The 26,998-nt window shown below is 43.6% G+C and overlaps 1 protein-coding gene across 1 annotated transcript in view; it reads left to right on the forward strand.

Annotated features, from left to right (window-relative positions):
* Positions 1 to 2,043: 2,043 nt before the first annotated feature.
* PLPP3 (phospholipid phosphatase 3) overlaps positions 2,044 to 26,998 on the forward strand; it is an 82,961-nt gene continuing 58,006 nt past the window's right edge. Inside the window, exon 1 of the mRNA XM_006200532.4 lies at positions 2,044 to 2,816. Coding sequence (XP_006200594.1) covers positions 2,678 to 2,816 — 139 coding nt within the window. The 5' untranslated portion in view covers positions 2,044 to 2,677. The remainder of the gene's footprint in view (positions 2,817 to 26,998) is intronic.

Genomic DNA, 26,998 nt, shown 5'->3' on the forward strand with positions numbered 1-26,998 from the left:
AATCCAAGGAACCTTAAAGCCGAAAATGTTCCTAGTATTCAATCCACTGCCAGCGAAAGTTTACAATCCATCGTACCCTGTAACTTTAAAGAGACCAACAGTGATTGCTGAGTTATAATACCATTTAACTCCAGTAAAAGTCTGGCCTTTAAAAATGTCTATTCTTAAATTAATAAAAGTCATTTCACAGAGAAGGAAAAGCAGACAGGAAATGTAAAGGGAGGTAACTATAAAATTCAAATAATAGAACAGAGTACTACACAGTGGAATATAAGTGGCAGTCTGAGTGGCACAGATGCCCTAGGACTTTGGGGCTCAAAGGAGGGAAAGATCAGAGTGGGCTGTGGTTTCAGGAGCTTATGCTTACTTTTCATTTGGGAAGATGTGGTTTGGTGACTTAGAACTTCAAGGATGATTATCATTACAAAGAGCGTTGAGTGGGCAAGGGAAGATACTAACATCCCAGAATTCCTTCCAGAATGTCAATAATGCTGAAATCGACCTTGTATTGTTTCTGCTATTTTAACATGTCAAGAGAAGGCATTTCTCTCTGTAAAGCTGTCTAAGGAATCTTTTCTCTTAGTTTCCCTGGCTTTGACTTGCTGCAATTTGCAAAGAGAATGCTGTGATTGGCAGCTAGATTACCCCAGCTTCAAAACTGTGTTGGGGATTCAGTTACTCTTGCTTCCAGAAGACGGCTTTCATTGCCAGCCCCCTTGCTGCAATGCAGTCTGGATTTCAGCTTCCTTCAGCAGACCCTGTGTGAGGTATTGGGGAGATGATTTGGAGCCCATTGTCTATAGAGTGGACTAGCCTTTATCAACTATAACACCAGATCGGACTGTGATAAGTGCTTCAAGAGTGTTCTAGAGTGTTGAAGGTGAATTCTGTCCGGGGGTCCAGAAAGGGCTTATAGAGAAGGTGACATTTCAGAGTACCCTAAAGCAAGAGAAGCATTTTGGTAGTTAGAGAAAGGATGGATGCACATTACAGGCAGAGGGAGGAGGACGATAGGGGTGGAGTGGGAAAGGGCAAGTGGCTGGTGGTGGCTGAATATAGGGTAACTGAACCCCCAAACGAGTCAATATAAAAAAGAACAGGATCAATATAATGTGTAAAAAAGCTACAAATATCTATTTCTGGATGTACAAAAAGAGACATCTGGAAAAAAGATCCATTTATTGCACAGTGTGCCCAGCTTTCTGCGAGGCACTGTGGAAGATTTAAGGAAAGGTCCTTGTCTTGGAAATGTTTATACTCTATCTGGAAGAAAAAGTAATTCACAGAAAAGTCATTTAAAGGCACATGACAGCCTCTAAGGCAAAGCACTAGACTGCCCCAAAACTCAAGCTAGAGATCTGCTACCCCAGAAGAGCACTCCTGCTGCCCTGGAAACCCCACCCCCCATAGTGGTACAGGTAGGCTGGGGGCTAGGTGAACTAGCAGGGGGTTGGAGAACTGGGGGCTCCATCACCTGGGAAACAGGAATAAAAGTAATGGTTAATACCTACACAGCATTTGCTATGTACCTGGCACTGTTCTAGGCGCTTATATGGATTAGCTAACTGAGTCTTTACAATTACTCTATATAGGAGAAACAGTTATTTTCTCCAGTTTACACAGGGGGAAGCCGAGACTCAGAGCCACAGCCAGGATCCAATCCACAGGGTCTAGCTCCAGAGTCATGCAGTCCTTTTCCTGTTAGTATCCTCAGAATCCAGCGCAGTCTCCGGTGTTGGATGTTAAGAACTCAAGAAAACCAAAGACACCTTTCTTTGAGTATTTTCGGAATAATACGATTCAAATCAAAACCAAGACTTGAAAGCGACAAATGTGTAAGGGAGGAGAAATGCTTTTTAGCTGCACAGCCTCAACAGTTTTGCCTGACCCAAGGTCAGCGAGAAAATGTTTCTTTTTATTCACATTTCCCCCCTCTTTTGTAACAATTTAGTGTTGCTGAACGCTAGGGGCTCCCGGATTCTCTGGTTTGAGAGTAACTTTTCCTTTTAGGATTTTTTTTTTTTGGAAGGGGGTGGGGGGAAATGTGGCCTTAATTATCCTACGTCTTCGGCTGCTTAAGGAAGGGGCTGTGCTTTCGGAATCCCTTCAGAGCCAAGTAAGGAGGTCCCTCTCTTTCCCTCTCTCTCTCTCTCTCTCTCTTTTTTAAAGGACCTCGTGAAATAAAAGTGCCGAAAACAAACCCAGGCGATCACAGCAGCAGCCGCGGCGGCAGCAGCGGCACAGCAGCAGGAGGAGGAGGAGAAAAGTTGGAGTCGGGGCAGCGCTCCGGGGTGGCTGGGCTGCGCGCAGCTCCCATTCATTAAGCAACCGGCTGCGGAGGAAGGTGGCCGAGCGCCCGCGCTGCCCACTCGCTGCTTTGCGCACAGGCACGCCAGCGCCGAGCGTACAGAGCAGCGCAGCGCAGCGCAGCTTTGCACAAGTTTCTGCTCGGGAGTTGGCTCTCTTCCCCTTGGACTTTCGAACGATTCGGGGTTGAGACAGGAAAAACAGAGGAGCACCAGGGGAGTAGAAAGCCCCGCCGCTTGCGTTGGAAGCGGGCAGCGGGGCCGCTGTCTCCCGCTGCGCCCCGAGCCAGACCCGCCACTCTCCCGAGCAGCCTCGGCCAGGAGGCGACCCGGGTGTCTGGGTGTGTGACTGCTGTCGCGGGGCCAGCGCCATGCAAAACTACAGGTACGACAAGGCGATCGTCGCGGATAGCAAGAACGGCGGCAGCCCGGCGCTCAACAACAACCCGAGGAAGGGCGGCAGCAAGCGGGTGCTGCTCGTCTGCCTGGACCTCTTCTGCCTCTTCATGGGTGAGCCCAGTCCCGCTGGCCCTCGGCCCTCGCCGCCCCGCGCGCGTCCCAGCCCGGCCCCGGGGGCTGCGCGCGGGGCTCGGTGCTCGCTCCTGGCGCAGGGCCGCGTCTCCCCGCCGCGCCGGCCGCTCTGGGAGCCTCCGCGCCGCTCCCGGTCCCCGGGCCCTTGCCTTCCCCGATCCCGCCGCCTCCCCGGCCTGTAAAGGAGGGTCCGGCGCGGTAGCGGCTTTCGCGGGCCGCTTGGACGCCGCATCCTCAAAGCCGCCTCCGTTTGGAAGCCTAGGCAGAATCCCACGGAAGGTGTGGGCCCGCCCTGTTAGGATACGGGAAGTCGGCTGAACTGGGACCCAGAGCTGGTGGCCCTCCCTCCCAGTAAATGGATCTCCTGGAGCGCCGGGCTCCCGCCGGGAGCCGCGCTGCCTAAACCCCGGCCGAATGTAAACATCCAAGTCTTCCGCCGGGGCTGCCTCGGCTCGGGACTTGCAAGCTGGCCTCGTCACTTGCTGCTCCCCTGAACGCCCCCCAGGGGTTGGGAGGGTGCTCTCTAGGGCCTGGATGCCGATCCAGCAGTCACTTTTTAGGTGCCTACTGTGTGCCAGGTGATAGTTTGGACTAGCCCTCTTCCTGACTCGGTGCAGGACGGGCGAGGAGCCCCATTTCACCCAGCGGGAAACTGCGGCTCTGGGAAGGCTCGCCACGGTCAGGCTTCGGGACCACAATTAATTGTACTTCCAGAAAGTCGAGGCTGTAGTCCACTTCAGTTTTCCAAACTGATTGGAAGCCACAGCTGGCAAAGCGGGAGTAAAGGGGTTGGAGAGGGGAAGAGAGTAAGAAGGATTTATGGACTCGCCCCCGGGGCGAGGGTGGGGGGTGGTGGCTATTGACAGGAATCTACAGGAGATCCGAGGTTGAAGTCAGCGTAGTTTTTCTTTTTCTTTCTTTCTTTCTTTTATTTTTAAAGCGAATCTTGGTGTAATGGAAAGCGTGCAGGACTTGTCATCAGGACACTGCCACTCAGCCACTTGCCGGGTGTGCCACCTATCTGCCTCTTTGGCCTCAGTTTCCTCATCAGTGGAGTGAGAGGGTTGAAGTAGATGCTCTCGGGGCCCCTTCCTGCATTAAGAACTCGGATTCGGTCCAGGAGCTGTTCTGCCAACTCTGCTAACTGAAGAAACATCTGTGTTCCCAATTCAGTTCCCTTAAAATAGAACTCCTGCACGGAGGCTCAAGTCCCCTTTGAAATGGATTTGTCCACGCAGAGTGTGCAAACCAGAGACTTCTTGGGCTGGAGCTGAACATCCCTGTGTTCATGACTCTGTAGCAGGGTCCTTCCCAGAGGTCCATCTGTCCTTGACTTGACCGGCCTTAGTATATTTTGAGAGTCAGAGAAAAAGGGGACTTTCAGAGTTTACAAATAAGAATGGCCCCTTTATAGATACGCTGACAGAGACAGAGCTGAAGGTAAAATTGTGCTCTGTGGGAGGGAAGACAGGTGACTAGTTCAGGTGGCAAACCCTGTTCCCACCTCTTCATATGAATTCTACATTAAGATGTTATGTAAAGGAATTGTCACTGGGGGGCCTACCTTCCTGAAGGCAACTGGCTTGTGATGCACAGTGGGAAGATTAGTGCTTAAAGTCTCCTTGCCAAGCTATTGAGTTTTTAAAAGACCCTCCCTGGTCCTGGGGGAGTACAAGGAACACATAAACACACTGAAGCTGTTTGCTGTAAACTTGCCTGGGGCTTCCCAGTGTTTACTGGTGAGTTTTGTTGGTGGTAGGGTGAACTCTTTCTAAACTGTAGGTTTGAGGTGCCCTCCTACCTCCTACTTTGTGATTAGGAAAGCCCGGCTAGAACTTGCTTGACAGCCTTCCGACAGTTTTATTGTTCTCTCCTCTCTCAATGGTTCGGATTTCAGAAGGCAGTCCCAAGAGATGGTGTATCTTATCAAAGAAAAAAGCGTGAAGGAATTTGCTAAAAGACACACATACCAGCATTAGTTAAACCAGGGACAAGAAACCCCAAATACTGTTGTGCATTGAAGGTGTAAGTAAGGTGTATGTTTGCATGTGTCAGTTCATCTGAGACTCTTCCTGTGCCCCCACCAGAGCGAATATTGTACACCTAGCTGTTATATTTACTCACTGTTGGTCTGTTCGAGCACATGGTTTTGTTTACCTGAAAGAAGTTAGTAAGATGACAGTAACCTTGTATTTTACTGAAAGAAGCACATAGCTATCCGTTTTGAGGATATGTCCCTTGCCATTAACATCATGTCCACAAAGTCTTTTTCAAAGGGTCTCCCCATGCATGGGCTCTATTACAGTATCACTAATGTAATGCCTTGCTCTACCGCCTTTAATAGGAGACACTGTAAGGTAAACATTTACTTGCGAAATTTATGCAGGAGAACTCTACTCAGCTTCCAAAAGAAAATTATTAACACACCATGTGATTTTAATATTCCACACACCACAGTCCTAAAAAAATTGATTCTATTTGGTTCACTCTTTGCCTAAGACTGTCAGCATGGTTTAATTTTTATACAGTTTATTGATCGCACGGTCTGGATTATTAGGCCCTAATATATGAAAAAGGGAGACAGTTTTCTGTTTATTCTCTCTCAGGAATATACAGCAAGCTCCATCTCCTTGTATCTGGACAAAATAAAAGCTGATGTGCAAAATAGGTGTTATGTAAGTGAAAATATGCAAGCAGCTTAACTCGTTTCACATACCTTTTTGGAATGTTAAATTCTCGGTGAGAAAAACAGAAGTCCACTCTCTTTTGAAGGCCAAAAGAATCTGGTGTCAGCGAATCGCCGATGGGAGTTTACCCCCTGAGTGAATAGCTATCTTTGCTAATTATTGCTTTTATAAATATAGTTATGAATCTTCTCATGGTTGTTTTTCTGAAATCGATTTGTTTTCCTTTCAGTTGCATAATGTGTATGGCCTTCTGGTTTTTTGTGCAATGCTTCTTCTGTCCCAGGTTACAAGAGCACAGCAGAGAATTTTCCCAGGCAAGGAAGGAGGAGCATCTGCTGTTTTCATAAGCTCTGTTAGCCTCTTTTAAAAATAAATCAGTTTATGTACTTTTCACTGCAACCCTTATGAAGAGATAATCTCCATTTTATAGATGAGAAAACTGAGACTCACACTGAAGTCAATTTGAGTTGATCCCTAATCCTCAGCGAGCATGGCTGGAGTCCATCCCACTTTTCTGCCCTCATCTGAAGAATTCTGAATCTCAGATTTTCATTAGAAAATCCTGAAGCTTGGTTTGCAGAAAGCCTTGTCCCTCCACGTTTTCCGGTTAGTCATTTGCACCAAGACAGATGGACGAAAGTGGTTCAACCCTCCTGGTCAATGATATGGTCTCGTCCCCTCAAGGGATCATTTTGGTCTGGGGCCAGTTCGAGCACTAAGGAATTCCCAGATTGTGAGGGCACCTTTTTACCCCCTGAGACATTGGCTCTAATGAAAGGACAAGGGGCAGTGCATGGCTGTAGGACAAATGCAGAGCTTCGATAAATCCATATGGAGCTTCTCTGCCCCATCCCCTGTCTCCTCCCTGTCCCCCTCCAGATATGCCCTGAGTGCCTCCTCCCAACCCACACACTTTGATGCTTGAGCAGTGTTAGACAGGTCCAGCTTTCTGTCCTGTGGACTTTGTTCAAGGCCCTTCATCCTCTGAGTTCAGTTAACCCATCCACCAAATGGTGATCAGAACGGCCACCTCATTATGTTGCTGTGAGGATCAGAGGAAATACTAGAAGTGAAAGTTATTGGTCATCTCTCAAGACTTGGGCAAATGCAAGGGATTATAACCCAGATGGAGATTTTGTGGTTGTCTGCAGACGTTGTGTCTCAGAACCGTAGGCAGATGAGACCGTGAAATGAAAACTCGATGGTGATATTATAGTGAAGACCATACAGCGTCCTCTTCCAATAGGAGAAGGTCACATTTGCCCAATGAGTTGAAAACATGATTTCCATTCATTTTTTTTAAATTAAAAATATTTATTTATTTATTGATGTATAGTCAGTTACAGTGTGTGAATTTCTGGTGTACAGCATAATGTTGATCTAAACTTTAGCTGGGAAGGAAACTCTAAAATTTAGCAGAATTCTTGAGCCATCTAATCTTCACAGTATAATCTTTCTGAACCCTCTTGAGGGAAGTTTCTTTTGTTCAGGAAAACTGTTGGCTTTTGATATGGGCAGGTAGGTTAGCTGAGCCAATGGTGGTGGTGGGAGACAGTTGAGGGAGCAGGTGCTTGGGCAGGTTTGGTGTGAAAGGCCTGACTTCTGAGCCATCCCCACCAGGAAATATGTCAATGAAGCAGAGAGAAGGAAGCTCAAATGGGACAAAATAGGACAATCTGGATGATCAGCCACAATGCTATGTGATTTAGTGGTTCTAGAACGTTTTGGGGACACTTCTTGATTTGCAGTTAAATGGCTGAGGTAAAATTCTAGGACTGTTCCATCTATGAGATATGTAAACTCATCATGTGTTATTACAGGTTCCAGGCTGGCCAGCGCCACCATCTAGATCTGTGGTTGTGGACAAATTGGTTTTTAATGGGTCTCAGTTTTTTCCATCTGTGAAATGACTGGTTGGGCAGGATTGTATCTAATGTCTAAGCCTGCCATGTGACATTCTGGGATCGATTTCTAGCAGAGAGGAATGACACTGGCATTTGTTAAACATCTCCTTGGTACATGCACTCTGCTTAGCTCTTGACTGTATTCGCACTGTGAGTCATTACAGGGACAAGGGACCCAGAAAGACAGGCGCTCCAGTCTGGTACCGCCACTGCTTTGCTGTGTGCCTTTCGGAACATCCCTTTGACTTTGGTTTCTTGATTATCATCACAAAGGGAAGAGACTACAACATCTCTCAGAGCCCTTCTGGTACTAATGATTTTATGAGTCTGTGCTGGTAGATACTGTGACACAGACACCCAGTCATTGCTTCTCTTAGACTGTGCATTATCCATTGAGTTGTTAGGTTTTTTAAATCAAAGAATTGTTGCTGAAAATTAGCTTAAATTGGGGTTCATTCTGGAGAGAAAATAGCACACAGTCTTTTCCTAAAGTGAATCCAATATGCTGAGAAACTGGCTAGATGTTTCTTGGCCAGGTGTGTCTTCTCCCCGCTTCCTAAAATTTATAGGAATTACAAGCAAACAAATCAGCAAGCACAGCAGGTGACTTTTCCCTACTTTTTGTTACTTGGTTATTATAGTCACTGAGCTTGTGTTTTTAATAATCAAGTAGGTTTTGAAAACTTAATCTACCATGTGAATCAGAGGCTGTAGAAACAGATTTTCATTCATGGGGTGAACCTCCCAGCCAAGAAGCATCCTGCATGGGGTGAAATGAGAAGGAAACCTCCTTTTCGTAGGTGAGCCCTGCTGACTCTTCCAGGATGATTGAAAACCTCTATTTCCTCATTGTCTGGATTGGCTATTTTTTTTTTTTCTTAGCACTTTTGTCCCTTCCTCTTACACTTAAGAGATAGACCATCGGGGTATAGCTGCCTCTGTGGGAGACTGCTAAAGCCAGAGCTGGGGTCCTTTCCACGGTCACCCCTTGGGATTTCCTGTCAATTTCAGATTCTTTCTTCCCCTCTTCCTGTGCAGTTGTTTGCACTGGCAAACCCAGTTGTGCACAGTGTGATGCTAATGAGACCAGAGCTGAGGGCACCTTCCCTGTGTGGGCAGTTATTATATTTGTGGAGATGCCCTGCCCTTATTTGAGGAGGGATCATGTGTTTGGGGGATGTCTGCTATGTCAGTACTTCACAAACTCAGCTAATAATGAGACCCACCTGGTGTGACACACAGATTCTCAGGCTCCTTCCTGGAAGATTCAAATTCAGGAGACTTTGGGCCAGTGCCCAGGACTCTGTATTTTATAAAGCTTCTGATGGGTCTTAACAGTCCAATTTAAGAACCACTGTGTTGCTTAACAGCTAATGTCTTAAGAGCAATTGAGGAAGGACAGTCGGTTCCCATAGAGGGACTGGATGTTCTGGCACTTTTCGCCTCGTTAGGTTGTCTGTGCTTTCTGTTCTGCTTGTGGCTAGCACACCTGTCTTTTTCAGTAAAGATATTCAAGGTTGTTAGGATTCTTTCAAGGGGAAAAATTACCTCTGGGTGCCGGCCTGAAGGTCTCTTTGTCATTTTCAGTACAAGGACTTTGTGGTGTCTCCTACTTGCTGACAAGCTGATTTTTATTTATTTCTGGGTTCTAAACTGAGTTCTCTGTAGTGGAAGTTGTTAGCCAAGTGACCACTTCGGATAAATGAGGTGTTAACTCTGTAAGTGTTTTCTTTTGAGATATTGAGGTTTGTGTATAAATAAAAAGAGACATGAATAAATTAGATTTCTAAAGAGAGCCTTTAAAAGATCAAAGTTAGCTTGGCAAAGTATTATAGAAAGACCATGAGCTTTGGATTCACCCAGATCTGGGTTTGAATTCTGACATAAAGTCATCCACATGTGTGACTTGGACAAAAAATATTTAACTTTTTAGATTTCAGTTTCCTTATCTGTAAAATAAGAAAGCAAACCTCATGACACCCTTGTACCATGACGCACAGCTGAGAACGCAAATCTGAAAGCACTTTGAAAAGTGAAAAAGCACCCTGTCATTATCAGGTTTTTTTAGGGGGGAGGAGGTAATTAGGTTTTTATTTATTTATTTTTGATGGAGGCACTGGGGATTGAACCAAGGACCTTGTGCATGTTAGGCACATGCTCTACCACTGATCTGTGCCCCCCTCCGCCCACTATCAGGTATTATGTTGCTATTATCACTGATAGGAACAGTAGAATTTTCCTTTCCTTCCCAGTGTTCTTACTTCTCCATGGTTCTATGAAGTCGTCTTTCATTTTCTGGCAGCCAAGTTGCCTGAAATGTATTAGGGGAAACAATTGTGAAGAGAATCCTAAGAAAAAAAAGCAGGGAACACAAATGTTTTCCATCAGCCAAAGAAAAGCAGTGTCTACTATATACAAAATAGATAAACAAGTTTCTACTGTACGGCACAGGGAACTATATTCAATGCCTTGCTGTAACCTATAATGAAAAGGAAAATGAAAACAAATATATGTATGTGTCTGTATGACTGAAGTCTTATGCTGTACACCAGAAATTGACATGACTTTGTAAACTGGTTATACTTCAATTACAAAAAAAAAAAAAAGAAAGAAAGAAAGAAAGGAAAAGCAGTGGCAGGTTTGGGAGAAGTCACAGTGCAGGGACTTCAGTATCCTTTGGTGGTCACATCCTTCCCTCTGGAAGGGACAGGGCCGTATCATCTTGAGAGAAAGACACATACACCTTAGGAAGGCTGGCAGGGAATCTGGACAAATGGTCTGTTTTAGGATCAGCTCTTCTATGCATTTTGTGACGGCCAAGGGAAAAATCTAAAAAGAACGGTAGTGATTGAAAATGATCACAATGCTTGCTATCCAGGGCATTCTCCGTATTTCTTGACGAAAGGAGGAACTGTGCTAGTTATCAGATCTGTTATTCAGGCCAGCCACGTGGTATAGATGTTAGGTTCCTTCTGTGGAGGAGGAAAGTGCAGTTCAGAGAAGTTAAGTAACTTGCCCCAGGGTGCCCAGCTGGTAGGTGGTCTCTAAATCTTCCAGAGTTCTTGTCAGCTTACCTTGTGCCCACTTTTCAATGCACTTAATGCAGTGAAGACCCCCTGTTTTCCATTCCATTTCATTTATTTTGATTTTATTCAGTCAAACATGTACAATATGTTCTCCAGGGCTCAATCTGGGACATAATATGAGGCTTAACTCAAGGATCCTGTTGGGCAGTGGAGGAGACAGAGTTATTTGTAAATGCAGAACAGCTTAGCATGTGCTGAATGGGCCTCCCTGTGGCCATAATAAAGAAAATTCCATCGGAGCAATTCTGCAGCGCCTAGATTCATGGAATCTTTAGAATTTGCAAGTACCTTGGGGATTTCATTATCAACAATACCAAGGTCATTTTTCATCACCGTCAGAAAAGTCGGCCTCTTTAAACAGGGATGGGTGGGAGGTCTGAGGGGAAGCACAGGCTTTAGAGACAGACAGGTGGAAGCTGCTTATGGTTATTAGCTGCCTGCACTCAGGGAAGTTATGACAGTCTCAGGCCTCAGTCTTCCCATTTGTAAAATGGAATAACACGCACCATGAACTTGTGAGGCAATGCCTGGTCTAGTGCGGGGTGCTGTGCCCTCGCTATCTGCTGTCACTGTCACCGTGTCCCTAGTCCGTACCCTTGATTCACAGAGGAGACACCTGAGGCTTGGACTGGTTAGTGCCTGTCCAGCGATAGTCAAAGAGCAGGGCCTAGAACCAAGATCTTGCCTTTGCACCATTTTTGCTTTTCTGGTGTGTACTTGTCGGTTTGAAATTTGATACCATTTCTGAGGTAGTTCTCCAGAGAGTTCTAGTCTATTTTTTTCTCCTCCCTGTGTTAATTAAAAGAGGAACAAGACAAACAGGTTTGCCTTTTAATCCAAATCAGGGGATGATAGTTGAATGAGGCCAGAGATACGTGGGGTAAATCTGAAGGACTAGGCAGTTTTTTTTGGCTGTATCACTTTTCTTTAAACTGGTGCTTGTTCCAGAAAGTGCTTATTACCAAAGATCACTGCTGACTGATTTGACCTTCAGCAGGCACCATCTTTTTCAAGCAATGTGTCCCCAGAGAGAAGAGAGAGGGCTCACATTGTTGAAGTTTTTGCTTTTGACTTAGAAGGAAACTGAGTCTCCGATAAAATAATTTTCTCAAGGTCATGCATTAGTTGGCGGTCTCAACATTCAAAGGAAGGCTTGATCAGTTTCTTAAACATCCTTGTGAAACTATGCTTCCGTTAGGTCCGGGTAAAATTACAAATTACGGTCTGTATGAAAATTTCCAAATTTAAAACAAACCAAACCGAACAACACACATGAGATCCAGTTGGCGACTTTTGAAAGGAACTTGCTGATTTCTGGGTGCTTTGAAAGCATACATTGCAGTCAGAGTATTGGTGGTAAGTCTGTTTTTGAGGTTTGTCACAAATTAACAAGATTATATGCCTCGAGAGTTTTGCAGAGAAATGCAAATCAGTGCGAGCGCCTTGTCGTAATAAGCAGGATGCTTTGGTTCCTGTTTGTATATCCCTAAAGCATGTAATAGACAAGATTATATTGACACGAAGGAAGCTGTTCTCATTGGTGGTTTCTTTATATTTGGTCCCCATGTTAGTTTGCGGCATCAATCAGTATAATTTCTAGAGTCTATTTAATGAAGTCTATGTTTGTACCTGTCTTTTAAGTCTTCTCTTCTGCAGATGGTTCTTGAGCATCTATTAAGTGCACTCCCCCACCATCCCCCCACCACCGACTTCTTCTGGGGTGGGGTTCCTTGCCCTTTAAGAATTCCCAGGCTGGTGAATGGGTAACAGACTTTTGCATAATTTTATACACTAAGTACTGCTGACTTGGGAGTGTTAAGGGAAGGGCTGTAGCTGCAAAGAAGAGCAATGAAGTCTTGCAAGGGAAATAATAGCCCATGTGCCATGAAGTGGGAAAGGGTATTGCAGCAGAGGGAGCAATGGATGCTAAGACGTGAAACCACAAACAGATTTAGGAAGGGTGAGTGGCTGGAAGCTGGAGTGTAAGTGTGTATTAGCATTGAGTTGGTGGGGAAAGAGTATGTTGGGGATGAGGCTAGAGAGACAGTTCGACAGTTCAGAGCCTGATTATAAGTGGGGCCGAAAGTGACAAGTCGCTAAGGAACTTGAACTTTATTTTGGAGGACCAGCAAATGAAGTTTTATTTGTAAAGTTTTTATTTTTCTTTTTATTATGGAAAATTTCATGCAGAAACCAAACACAGTATATATACCTAGGAGTGGAATTGCTGGGTCACGTGATAACGCCATGTGAAACTTTTTAAGGAACCACCAAACTGTTTTTCCATAGCAGCTGTACCATTTTAGAAATATCAGAAGGCTAGTTAAAATGTCTAAGGGAAAAAAAAGTATAAAAGTTTAACAGACAACATTTGGAATGAACGCATTCATGAACAGTTTTTAAGAGGAGATTAATCTAATTTGATTTGTGTTTGAGATCCCTGGGTTTGCAGGGAGGGAAATTGGAGGCCAAGGAGAAGACCCACTGGGAGGCAGATAATGCTGAGCTGAAGGCACTGGGAACAGAGGAGGAGGACCAGTGAGAAGGCAGTTCCAGGGGGTCCTGATCTCCTGGTTGGGAGCCTTTGTGCTGCGGTGATGCTGCTCCCTCCACAAATACTTGAAATGCAGTGTTTGTAGAAGACTTAAGAGGTCTGTATTATAGAATTAGTAAAGATTCTTCATGTTCATAGCCTTATTAGAAAGATGAGGCTACAATATATATGCACATATGTAATAATGTATGCATATATGTATACATAAAGAGATATGCATATATATTTTTATATGTGTATATGCATACAATTTTTGCTCTGGGATTTCTCAAATGCCCCTTAGAATAAATGGGCCATTGGAAATCCTCTTGGTTTAGAGAAATGATTTTCCTTGGGTTATAATGGTATTTTTAAAACAGTTTTGTTGATGTATAATTTACGTACCATAACATTTATTCATTTAAAGTGTGCAGTTCACTGGCTGTTAATATATTCACAGAGTTGGGCAACCGTCACCACAATCCATTTTAGAACATTTTTATCACTACAAAAAACCAAAAAACTGATACCCATTAGCTGTCACTCCACATTTCCCCTCCTCCCCTATCCCATGGCAACCACTATCAACTTTCTGTTTCTTTGCCTTTCACTCAGCATAATATTTCTCACGTTCATCCATATTGTATCATGTATGTTCAGCATTTTGAGTACATCTAATTTTTAAAAAATGATTGGAAGTCAGTTACAATGTGTCAATTTCTGGTGTACAGCATAACGTCTTAGTCATGCCTATATATACATATATTAGTCTACTTTTTAAAAATATACTTTTATTGAAGTATAGTCAGTTTACAACATTGTGTCAATTTCTGGCATGCAGCACAATACTTCAGTCATACAGGAACATACATATATTCATTTTCATATTCTTTTCACCATAAGTTACCACAAGATATTGTATATAGTTCCCTGTGCTGTACAGTATAAACTTGTTTTTTATCTGTTCTTCATCTACTTTTATTGCCAAGTAATATTCCATTTTATATGGACATACCACATTTGGCTTATACATCTATCACTTGGAGAATCTCTGGGTTATTTCTGCTATTTGGCTATTATGAATAGTGCTGCTGTGAACATTCATGTACAGATTTTTATTTGGATGTACATCTTGAATTCTCTGAGTATATAAACCTCAGAGAGGAAATGCAGGATCATATCATATGGTAACTCTATGTTTAACTTTTTGAGGAACTGTCCAACTACTTTCCATAGTGGCTGCCCCATTTTAGAAGTATCTTAAGATTCATTCAAATATGTGTGGAAAAAATACAAAAGTTTGACTGAAGACCTTTGGAATTAACATATTCATGAAACCACTATAGTGTTGCTTTGTTCCTCAGAGAATTTTTCACAAAGAAACAAAGTTTTCAATCAGTGTAGCAGTGTCACTGGGTTTAAGATGAGTGAGCAGAGAACAATAAGGCTGGCTGAGGAATAGGTGCTGGGTGGTCAGCTGGACCCACTCACCCGCCCAGTAATGTGCTGCCACAAACCAGGGTGTGACAAGCAGATTCCTGCTTCAGCAAGATGAAAAACAGCCTTTGATCTTCTGAGTATCTTGAAAACAAAAGTACAAATATCAGAATCTAAATATTCCTCAGATCTGCTTAATAATACTTTTAAGACCACAAACTAGAACTATAGTGCCTAATAGGGGTGACTTTTTTCACCCCCTCCGCCCCTGAGATATGGTTGTCTACATAATTTCATCCCAGAAATTACAACTATTGTGCTTTTTTTGTTTTGTTTTGTTAAGGGGGAGGTAATTAGGTTTAATTATTTTTAATGGAGGTACTGGGGATTGAACCCAGGACCTCGTGCATGCTAGGCACGCATTCTGCCTTTGGGCTATGCCCTCCCTCTACTGTGCATTTTTAAGATTCGTATGCTGGGTGCCAGGAGATAACTCACACTGAAGGTTAAGCTGTAAGTGCATGAAAAATTAAACCACATATAACACAAGAGGGTGAGGAAAAGGCAACCAGCCTTTATTATTAGGAGTTTTAGGTGCCATCTCACTTCATCTTTCCAATAACAGAATAAGGTAGATGTCAATAACCAGTTTTGCAGCTCAGTGAGGGTAAATGATTTGCCCAAGTTTACAAGGCTAATGTGTGGTAGGCTTGGGGTTTGGACTGAAGCCTGACTAAATAATGACCATTGCTAACATTTATTAAGTGCCAGCTGTGTACCTCTCACTGGGCGAAGCAGTGTGCGTGCATTCTCTTATTTAACCCTCCCAAAGAGCCTGTGGATTCTTTATTACTATTATCTCCATTTACAGAACTGAGGTTCAGAGACATTAAAAATAACTTCACCGAAAGTTATGCAGCAAGTGAGTTTGAGAGTTGGCGTCAGATCTGAGAGGTCTGTCTCACAAGGCCCTTCTTAACCACTAGGCTGTCCTGCTTTTGTTCTGAAGCCCAGGTCTTCCCCACTACTCCCTGCCTGCTTTCACATCAGCAACACGTGATGAACTGTTCAAACTGGGTTAGACCCGTGATTCTCACCCCTTGTCCTCTGGACCCATCAAGGTGCATCAGGGCAATCACGGGGCCTCGCATGCTCTTTTCAGTACTTCAAAAATATCTAACATGTTCTGTACATTTTTCAATGATTAACTTGCCTAGAGGAACTCAGACCATCCTCCTCGGCCTGGACTGGTCGAAGCCCTAGCGCTCCATGCCTGTGATTTGACCGTGGAGTGACACCCGGCGGTCCCCTCTGGTCTGGCTGGTTGCTTCCACTCCTCAGGAGATGCGATTGGTACTTCCCAGGCTTTGATTAACAAAAGTGGTGAAATATTTTTTTAAAACTTTATTTATTATTGACGTGTAGTTGATTTACAATGTTAGTCTCAGGTGTACAGCAAAGTGGCTCAGGTATACATATACATACCTATATTTTTTTTTCAGATTCTTTTCCATTATAGCTTATTACAGGAAATTGAGTATAGTTCCCTGTGCTATGCAGTAGGTCCTTGTTGTTTACCTATTTTTTTTTTGTTGTGTCAATCTCTGGTGTACAGCATAATGTCCCAGTTGTACCTATACATACATACATTCGTTTTCATATCCTTTTTCATTAAAGGTTATTACACAATATTGAATATGAAGAAATTTGTTTTTTTAATCTATTTTTATATATAGTGGTTAATTTTTGTATTGTATGTATAGTAGTTTGCATCTGTTAATCCCAAACTCCTAATGTATTCCTCCCCTCTTCCTGTCCCCTTTGGTAACCATAGTTTGTTTTCTCTGTCTGTCAAAAGTGGAGAAACCATTGAAATACAGTTTACCTGGTAAATAAGGACATCTTCCAGACCTCACAGAGGGTTAGGAGGGAACCGTGAGGGATCTTGGTGGGGAAAAGTTGGACATCGTCGAGTGGATAAGCTGTTCTGTGAATTCAGATGAGAGGAAGACCATTGACCCTGGGAAGGCTTCTTAAAGGGAGTGGGGACTTGAACTAGGCCTGTGTCACTCACTTCAGGGCAGCAGTAGTGGGTCTTTCTGCTAGTGGCCCTTTTTGCACCATGGGCTCCATCTGCTGTCCTTGTGGCTTGTGTAACCTTTGGGTCACACTGAGGGACTGTGAGCTGCTCTGGTGAGTGGCTGTGAACGCGGCACCTTCATTAAATGCAGTAAATAGAACTTCCATCAGTAGCCTCTTCCCCACAAATGACCCACATTGTCGTAAAGTTAGCAACCACTGACAGGAAGTGGCAGAAATCCACACAGTGGGTTTCATTAGACAGTGGCCCAAAGTAGCTGTTTGGGTCAATTTGGCTTCCGTGGTAGGTTTCTAGGGAGCAAGGTCCTAATATATTATTTCTCATCTTTGCATTTGTCTTGCTGTCATCTTGGCCTTAATGGATAAATTTGGTTGAATGCATAGTATCTTCTTTTGAGGCAGCTGCACATTGTGCCATCGAAGGGAAGAACTTCTGGCAGGCTGAGACTGAAAAATAATTCCAAAAGTGTCACCAACTTGCAGTAGTCCTTTACCCTTAGTTTCCTTTTCTACAGTTTCAGTTACCTTCGGTCCAAAAGTATGAAACAGAAAATCCCAGAAATAAACAATTCATTAGTTTCAATTTGCATGCATTCTGAGTAGCATGATCAAATCTCTTGCCAGGATCTCCAGTCGTCAGCATCGTCTGCCGCTGACCTCCAACCATCCTGGCTCCATGATCCAGGATCGCCTGAATCAGGCGATCCTCCTTCTGATGTATGGTCAGAAGGTCAATAGTAGCCTCACGCTAGGTCACAATGCCGACTCATTGCTTCACTTTATCCCGTCACATAGGCATTTTATCATCTTACACCATCACAAGAAGAAGGGTGAGTACAGTATAATCAGGCATTTTAAGAGAGAGACCACAATCACATAACTTTTATTACGGTGTATTATCATAACTTTAATTATTCATATTGTTAATCTCTAACTGTGCCTAAATTATAAATCAAACTTTATCGTAGCCATGAATGTACAGGAAAATTCATAGTCTGTTTAGGGTTCGGGTCTATTTGCACTTTCAGACATCCAGCGGAAGTCTTGGAATGTATCCCCGTAAGTAAGGGGGGACCACTAGACTTGAATCTTTTGTTGAACAGGCTTCTCATTTAAATCTGTTTGGAGTGGCTCCAGTGCCACGGTGGGAGGGCTGATGGGCTCTGCTCACCCTAGTGAGCCATTGCTTTGGAAGGTCTGTACACTAGTTACTGTGTGAATGCAGGATTCTCAGGGGCTGGCTGGGAAATTAAAGCATACTCCTTGGGTCAAAACATTCAAAATACAGGGCTTTCAATCCCCGGGGGAAAACAAGCCCTCTTGATTTTAGGTTTAATTTTCCAAAGGCCACTGATGGCGTTGAAGAACCTTTAATTATCATTTTGCTTTAAATTGGTTGTTTGCGGTTGTGGTGACCTCAGCCGTGAAAGCCTAACATTTATTATTAATGAATAACCTATTTCGCTGAATAGTTCTACCAGGTGATAAGATATGCATCTGAGAATGGGAATGGAAATATTCCCTCTTGCCTCAATGAATTTTTCTCATTCTAGCTCTTCAACGCCCCAGCCTTGAAAAGTTAGTAAAACAAAACACCCAAACCACCACACCCAGAATGTCATTCTCCCGATGTCAACAGGAAAGACGCTGGGAGAGGAACATTTTTGAACCCTTACACTATAGTCAAGCACATTCGTGTATCTCATCAAATCGTAGAACCGTGAAGGGGAGATGCCGCCGTAACTGATTTTACAGATGTGTCATTTGTCCTTCGGAAAGGTTGAAGAGCTTACTGGGAATCCTGCATCTGGAAAATGATGAAGAGCCTGGGATGAGAACCAGGGAACACCTATGCGTGCTCTTCCCTCCCACAGTGCAGATCTGCCTTGGAATTTGCACTGACTGTTATTTTCAAAAATGAGCCTATGAAGCAAGCCAGCAAGCCAGAAAGCTTTAAAGTGAAATGATCAGACCTTGTAAAGTGTTCGAGTGGGATTTGGGGTTTAAAGCCTTTTGCCCACTTTAGTATTGACTGCTTCTTAATTCTGAGAAGACAGATATTAGACTCAAAACCTCTGGGCTGAAAGAGGGAAGGGCATGAACTTGGCTGACCATGTTCCTGGCGGGCAGTAATGCAAGGGGCTTATTGACTCTCTTGGATGCCACGACAGCCTCTAAGGAGGAGGTTGGAGTTCATTTCAGTTTTCTCAGAACCTGGGGGGCACCGCCTGTCTCAATCCTTTTCGGTGGGTGGTGACACACTGTATTAATAATTCAACTAGTTAATCACGAGCAGAGATCATTTATTGAGATTCCAGGGGAAGTGCTTTGCTAAAATCTGCTTGGAGCTGGTCACTTGGACCGTATGTCCACTTTGATTGAAAATATGTCAAAGAGCATCCCAGCTTCAGTTCTGTAGAGCCTTAGGCAGGAGACTACTTCGCAGATTTCCTGCAGAAATAGGATGACTTTTCTGCAGGGAGATAGCAGCTTCAGATTGTATTGTTAATTCTCCTCAGTTCTCTAAAGGAGTTAAAAAGGCAGAGAAACGCAGCATTCCGAGTGCAGCAGCCTCCACTTTGGTTAGAGGCTCTGTGTGTTTCCCAGGCTATTGTAGGGCTCCTATTCAGCTGGGATTTCAATGGTGATGTGATTTGCATGAAAGCAAGTGTATAAAGCAGGTCTTTTTTCCCCCCTTTCCTCAAAGAAGTTTTGGGACGTTTCTTTTTCGGACTGAGTTGGCAAGAGGCTTTGACAAACACAGACCCATGGAAAAGTTCAACAGGACTGAGAGCAAGCCCGTTTTGTCCAGATCCTTCACTCTTAGAATGCAGAGTAACAGAGCACCTGGCCAGAGGCACCTCAGATCATTGGAGTCATAGCAAGGGCTGTTCCCCCACTGTGGACCAGTGATGAATGGAGAAAGTGTATCATTGCCTAGTTTCCATTCTCTGTTGTCAGAAAAAATATAGATGAGAGCATTCCTGGGACTCAGCTGCCTGTCTTATCTTTCCAGCAGTATTTATTGAGATAAATACAAAGAGATAACGTACTAGAGGTGGATCCTGCCCTCAAGGGGCAGGTGAGGAGATGAGAAGATAGACACACAGTAGTTCTTGGAGAAAACATGGCCAGTTGCCTTGAGCTGATAATTAAGTGAAATTTTATTTATTTACTTATTGCCATATAGTTGATTTACAATGTTCTGTTGGTTTCCAGCATACAGCATAGTGATCCAGTTATACGAATAGATATTCTTTCTCATTTTGGTTTATTATAAGATACTGACTGTAGTTCCCTGAGTTACACAGTAGGATCTGTTGTGTATCTATTTTATAGAGAGTCGTTTGGATCTGTTAATCCCAAACTCCTAATTTATCCCTCCTCCCACTTCTCCTTTGGTGCCCATTAAGTTTGTAAATGAAAATTTCAAAATAGAAAGACAAGAGGCAGCTCCGTGCTGATCCTGGGCTGTGTTCCCAACTTGGCTGTATTAGCTGGGTGATTTCTGGGACATCACGGCCACTTGAGGAATGATAAACCGGAGGCAATGATTCATTCCCTGCCGACCTCATCGAGCACTTGAGACCAAGGGTATGGTATCATATATATATGTATATATATGAAAATGCTTTGAATCTGCAAAGTTATATTCGTACAAGGAATAGATGGATATATTTTGCCCTCTAAATCTGCTCTCTCTTCTCCAGTCTCCCTATTTCTATCCCATTTTAGATACATGCTATCATATACCTATCTTTGAAGACATTCCTTTATAGGTTTTTATTTCTAGGGAAACAGTGAATCCCAGATGTCATTTAGGCATTAACAATACAGAAATCGCTTCTCAAAACTGTAGTTCTGATCACATAGGCCCTTCTCTTCAGGATTCTTAGGACCCCTCGTTGACTACAGAATGAAACTGCTTAGTGTATTGGAGACCCTTCAGAATCTGGCCCCAACCAACCCTTCCTGCTTCCCTTTCCCTTGCATCCCCATCCCTTCCACTCCCCCATGATGCCCTTGTCCCAGATATCTCCATTCTGGGGCTGTTCCAGGAACTTTCCCACTGTGTCATTCTTCCTCTTTGCTTGATACGCATTGCTCACCTCTTGATGCTCAGGTGCCAGCCCCTCTGTGACGCCTTTTCTGGTTTCCTATGGGCAGGATTAGTCCTTCTTTGGGGCATCATGGCATTTTGTTTTGACCTTCCTGATGTCAAAATGTTGGGTTTGCTTTATAGCTTTGGGCAGTTCCATCTTAATAGATTACTTCTTCCTTGGACATAACAGGTGCTTAAAATATTTTATAATCAAGACACTAAAGAAAATGCCAATAGAAAGTCATTTTAGTGAATATAGACAAGAAGCAAAAAGAAAAATACAATTTTTGTTGCCTACACTACAGCAGCCCTAAGGCAGCCACTGACACAGTATCTCTTCTATAAATAGCTAAATTATTACTAAGTATCATTACAAAAGTAAACACTTGGTGCTTAGTACATACTTCCTGCAAGTCAATGTGATGAAATGGAAAAAGCTTTCACTTGGGAAAGTTTGTAACAGCCCATAATAAAGTATTAACTAACCTGAGAGATTGAGAGTATGTAACTAACCAAGGGCAGCTAGGTATTTTAAGTTCAAGTTTGCATTCACATGGTGTTTTGAACTTGGTCAACAGACTGAATTTGTACTAACAGTGATAGCTTCCATTAAAAGAAAAAAAAAAGTTGAACTTACCCTAAAAGCTAGGGCTGTATTTTAGGATGAGTGATTTTTCTCATCCTAGTCTTGCCTTATGGAGGGGCTCTGAGTAAGGACAGGAAGTGCCTCCTGTCCGGGGAAGGTAACCAAGCAGGGAGTTAAGAAATCTGGGTTTATGTCCGCTAACTTTCTTAACTAACTTACTGGGTCGCCTTAGCCAAGAAACTTTCCCTCTCTGTGACTGTGACTCTGTTGCCTCATCTGAGCAATGGGACCATTCAGTCTTCCAGCATGAAGAATTCTCGAGTTCTTTTGCCCAGTTGGGAGCTTCCTCCAAAATCTCTATCTCTGTTCCTTAAAATATTATGCGGTTTACCCTAAAGGAGGGAGGGGAGGAGTTTCTCCTCTCGGCTCTTTTCTGTTTGATCATATTGCCGTGCCTGTTCTTACTTCTGTTACTTCAAGAGTATTTCCTTCATTGCTTTTACCCATTGGAAAAACATTGAAAAACAATCCCCCAGTATTTGAGGACACTGCACATTTGTATGTTTGCCTTTTCAGGTATTTATCTGGGCTAACCTTGCTTCCCATGATTCTGAGAGGGCTGAGACTGAAGTATCAAAATATCTGATTCATAGGAGGAAGGAACGAACAGTTAAGAGCAGCTAATGTGTTTTACTCAAACCCTGCGTATGAGTGTATGATTAGTCCAATTTTATATGATCAAATTGAGGCATAGAGCGGTTAGGTGCTAGGAATTAACCCTAGATCTCTGTACACACCTTATTTCAAAACCCAGGCTTCAAGACCACTTGATCAGTCTTCCCACTTTCTTCCCAATCCAGGGCCGCCCCTCTAAACCATCTTTGCTTGGTTAGTGTCAAGCCTCTGCCTATTAATTCCAGTGATTGTGAAGTTTATTCCTGGGAAGCAGTTCTAACTGTTTAAAAGGTTCTGTTACATAAAATCTACCTTCCAATAATGTTAACCTAGCCTCCGCCATGCTTGGTACCATGCTGGTAAGTAATTATTAACATTAATAATGATATTAATCAGTTTTGTAATTAAAAGCCCTTGAATAAATAGTGGTGATCCATCGCTTCAACAAATATTCATTGAGCACCTTTTATGTCTAATGATGAATTGGGTGTAGTCTCTGCCTGTGAGTCTTCTGCAGTGTACACTGGGTGGATGCGGTTCTAAAAATACAGCATGGACACTGTACAGAGGTAGCAGATGGAGCTGGGAGGCCTGGGGCAGTGCCCTCACAGTTGTCTGGATGGGCAGCTCAGAAGGATGCTCTTAGGTACCATTGTTGAAGAAGGCATTGCCCTGAAGAACTCACTTGAGCAGGGTGGTTCCTCTGCCTCAGCTCTGACTATCGAGACAGAGACCATCCTTCACAATAATCTTACAAAGCAGGAGGTGGAGGGTCCCAAGCATCGAGAGTTTTCCCCTACCCGCTCCCACTGTACATATGGGAAAACTAGGCTCAGGGAAGTGAACTGTCTTAGAAAATGAGTAAATCCAGAGGAAATTAAACCCTTACTGTGCAGGTTCAGGTTTAAATCCAATATATACCATACTTTAAAGCATCTCTTTACGCTGTGGTTTTGGTTCTTCTGCAAATCAGATAATGGCCCCATGGGTCAGTAATTGACAAAGCCTTTTAAACCTTAACGTAACATCTCAAAGCACAATAATATACTCTTATAATAAAAAAAATTCCAAAAATATGATTATGTTAGGAGGGGGTAGCCCTCTCACCATCCCTCCAAATTCCACTCCCCAGAGGCATCTACTTTTAACCGTTTGTAGCTCCTGCCAGCCTTATTTTGAATGCACAGGTATTCTCATTGGCATCCACCTTCATCCATCCGGGTCTCCTTGTTTCCTAGACACGCCCCAGATGTCTGCCTTCTGCCTTGGGTCATGTCTTTGCTCTTCAAAGCACCCTTTCCTTATTCTCTGCCAATGGGAAAGAGTATCCTTTCTTAAGGCTGGTTTCTGCTCAGCCCACACGCTAACTACTCTAACCATAGGGTACTTTCACCTCCTCATTCCGAGTCCTTCCAGCCTGGCACTAGGTAGCGACCTTCAATCCCTTATGTTCTGTTGGTCTAACTTTCCTTCCCTTGATAATGGGGCAGTTGAATTAGATGATCTTTAAGTTCTGCTGAAGTCATCAACTATCAAAGACACTTAGGATGGAGCTTCATGGTTGGAAGTCTTGACTGCGTTGATTTGCTGAATCCTGTTACAGGGGTGCAACATAAAAGGAGAGATCAACAGATTCACTGTAAGGAGTTCCCACAGTTTATAAACTCCAGAGTCATAAAGTTTTAAACTTTGGCACAGTGGGAAGAGGATATGTCTTGGGGGACAGTTCTGGACTCAAATCTTGGCTCCACCATTTGCCAACTTACACCCTGAGGCAAGGGTTTGTAACCTCTCTGAACATCAGTTTCCTCATCCATAAAATGGGACAACAGTTCCCGTCTCACAGATTGTCCCACGATTGGGAGATGATTGGTGGCAGACGGTAGGCTCTTCCACATTAATCTCTACCCTAGCCCATAAAAAACTTTTGGTTTGGAAACTCATCTGTCATATAAAGAATTGGCCAGCAGCACAACAAGTACGCATGTGAGAGAGTGCTGTCTGGATTTACAGCACGTGTGGTATACAAAGCATGGATTAGCTGCAGTTTATCTGGGAAAAGTAACTTTGGAGTCCTTCCAAGGACTCGTTGAGCGGCTGCGCACATGTAGCCAGCTCTCTTCCCATCTGCGTTTGCCGTAGGAAGGTGTTTTCCAATTTGGAGAGAGCGTGTTGGAAATTTGTCTTTAATGCATTCCAGTGTTCTGAGGCAAAGCCCGCCGGAGAGACTGAGCAGAGCATATTAACCAATATCATTTAAAGTTGATTAAAACTATCATCTTAATTAAATACAAGAGAACAAGAAGTTCTCAGTCTTCTGGTAGCAATTAAAGACTAAAGAGTCAATTTGAAGTTGTTTTTGCAACTCTTAAAATAATACTCTCTCTCCCCCCTCCCATGAAAAGAGTTTCTTAGCTAGAGACATGCCCTCACATTGGGGTTTTTGAAAGCTGTGAGGACCACAAACCTGCTGGCAAAGCCTTCTGCTGCCAAGGCATCGGAGTTCTCAAAAGCAAGAGGGTTCAAGCTCAGGATATGCTGATTTGGAAAGAGAGCCCAAACAAAGGGCCTTTTGAGGCAGGAAACTGGGCTTTGGCTTCAGCACAGAGCAATGTGGGATTGGAAAAGCGCCCTGGGACTTACTGAGGAGAAGAGGGACTTGGAGATGGATGGAGGAAGTATAAAGTTTCTCCATACAGTGAGAGTTTCTTTCAAAACCCTCGAAAGTTGGTTTCAGAAGCTGTTATCTTTGCTTTGTCCGCTACATCAGCATGCCCATAAAAAATGTGGACTGAATGTCATTGTATGTCTTTGAGCAGAAAAGGGAAATGATCCTTGACTTAACAGGTAGACGTTCCCATTCTAGCAAGATGCCTGACCTGAAGGCCAGCGGTTTTCTTTCAAGACCTGAAGCAACCACACTCACGAATTCCTTCACTCGCTCACTCAGTTGCAGTATTTGCTGATCACCTGCTACATGCCAGGCTATGTAGCCACAAAGTTAAATGGCACAATACCTACTCAAGGAACTCAACATCCAATTGACCAAAACTTGAAGTACTTCCCGCTGTGTTCACATACATGTGACACCTCCTTCTCCCCATCACCCAAACAAGTTTTTGCCTTTGACCTTCCCCGAAGTGAAACTCCTAATGCTCATCTTCATAGACATGCTGCAGAGTGGCACATTGATCAGCAGAAGGAGTCCAGCAGGGACAGTTCAGTTAGAGAAGGGCCATCTGCAGGGCAAAAATTTTGATGGTATGATTTTTAACGAAGAGAAAATCATTGACATTCTGGCCAGTTCTGTTCCTCGTTTTTATACATCAAAACCACCTATTAAGCAAAAAGTCCATGACTAGGAAAGACATACTTCCCGTCAACTGGTTGGTGAGATGGTGGGAGGGGGCAGAAATAGAACCATAGGAACAACAGAAGGAAAAGTATGGGCTTGGCAGAACCATTGGTAACAGCAGTTACACTGAGGGGACCGGGTCACCTGAGCTCCTCTCTACAGAAGAGCAGTGGCTTTGGGTTATACATTTGGAAAACTGATTTTTCTAGAACAGAAAGGGCTCAGATGCGAGGCAAAAAGGGACAATGTTTCATGTATTAGGGATCTTGAATGTTTGCTCTGTGCCCCAAATGTGCATCGATGCTGTAGCCCAAGCTTGAGTGTCTTCCAAGAGTCAAGAATGCAGGCTTACGCAGTCTCTGCCTTGGAGCATTCTTTATGTGCCAGTTAACTATTAACTGTTCCTGCACAGTGGTTTTACAGATATATGCTTGAGTGACAAATGCAAACATATTTGAATTCAGAGGTGCCCAAGCCTTGAATCTGCATCTCGGTTACCCTAATATTAGTCAGATGCTGTCATGTGATGGCTTTCCGCCATCTTGATTCCCATGGCAAGTGGTGGTTTTCATGATTGGATTTAATCAGAGAAGTTACAATGGCTGACTGGTTTACTGAGCAACATTTTAGAAAGTTTCTGATGTGTTTATAGATACCAGGGTCACACATGTAGGTTTTCTCTTCCTCTTTGGATTCTAATATTTGTATGATAGGTTAAAATCTGGGGAAAATGCTGCATTCCCATGTGTATTTGGAGAGTTATAGAGAATAAGGAAGGGCTTATGTGAAGTCCCAACAGTGAAATCTGAGACGAGGACCTTCTTTTTTTATTCTTTACCCAAGACATTTTTGACACTAGCATACTTTTTAAGACTTTATTTTCTCCAAGTAAATTGTTTTTCATTGATATTTTAAACTACCTAACCCAAAATTTAGTGAAAAGAGGGAACATCACCCATAATCCACCACCTAACACGCAAATATGCCATTGGGCATATTTCCTTTCAGTCATTTTTATTTGATTTTCTTTCACTTATTTCAGTGTGTATATGTAGGATTTTCTATGTTGCCAATAGTCACCATAATCCAAGTTGTTTCACCTTTGCTTTACCAAATGACCCTTTGCAGTCATTCAGAGGTAGCATCACCCTTTCTTCACGCATAGGCTTCTCTCTCACTCCCTTCCTCTTCCCTTTAGTCTGCTCCCCCCGATCAGAACTCTCTAGGGTAGGTACTCCTGCTTGCTGTGCACTTGGATGGCTATGACAGCACCGCAAACTGGACGGCTTAAAATGCAGAAATTTACTGTCTCACAGCTATGGAGGTGGACGTCTGGAATCAAGGTGGTGCAGGGTGCTTCCTCCTAGCCATCCAAGTGCACAGAGAGCTCCTTGGCTCGTGGAGGGCCATCTTCACATTCACATGGGCTTTCCCCTCGTGCACCCTGTCTCTGTCTAAGTCTCCCTTTTTCATCAGGTCAGCAGCCATATTGCATTAGGACCCACCCCAATGTCCTCATGGTAAGTTGATTACCTCTGTAAAGACCCCATCTGCAAATAAGGTCCCACGTGGGGCTCCTGGGAATTAGAACTCCAACATAGGAATCTGAGGGCACCATTCAGTCCATAACACTGTCCATTTATATATGAGGAAATTGAGGCCCAAGCCAAGCAGCTGGAGATTTGAATGTAGGCCT

This window comes from Vicugna pacos, chromosome 13 (genome assembly GCF_048564905.1).
Source record: "Vicugna pacos chromosome 13, VicPac4, whole genome shotgun sequence".
Classification (NCBI taxonomy): Eukaryota; Metazoa; Chordata; class Mammalia; order Artiodactyla; family Camelidae; genus Vicugna; species Vicugna pacos.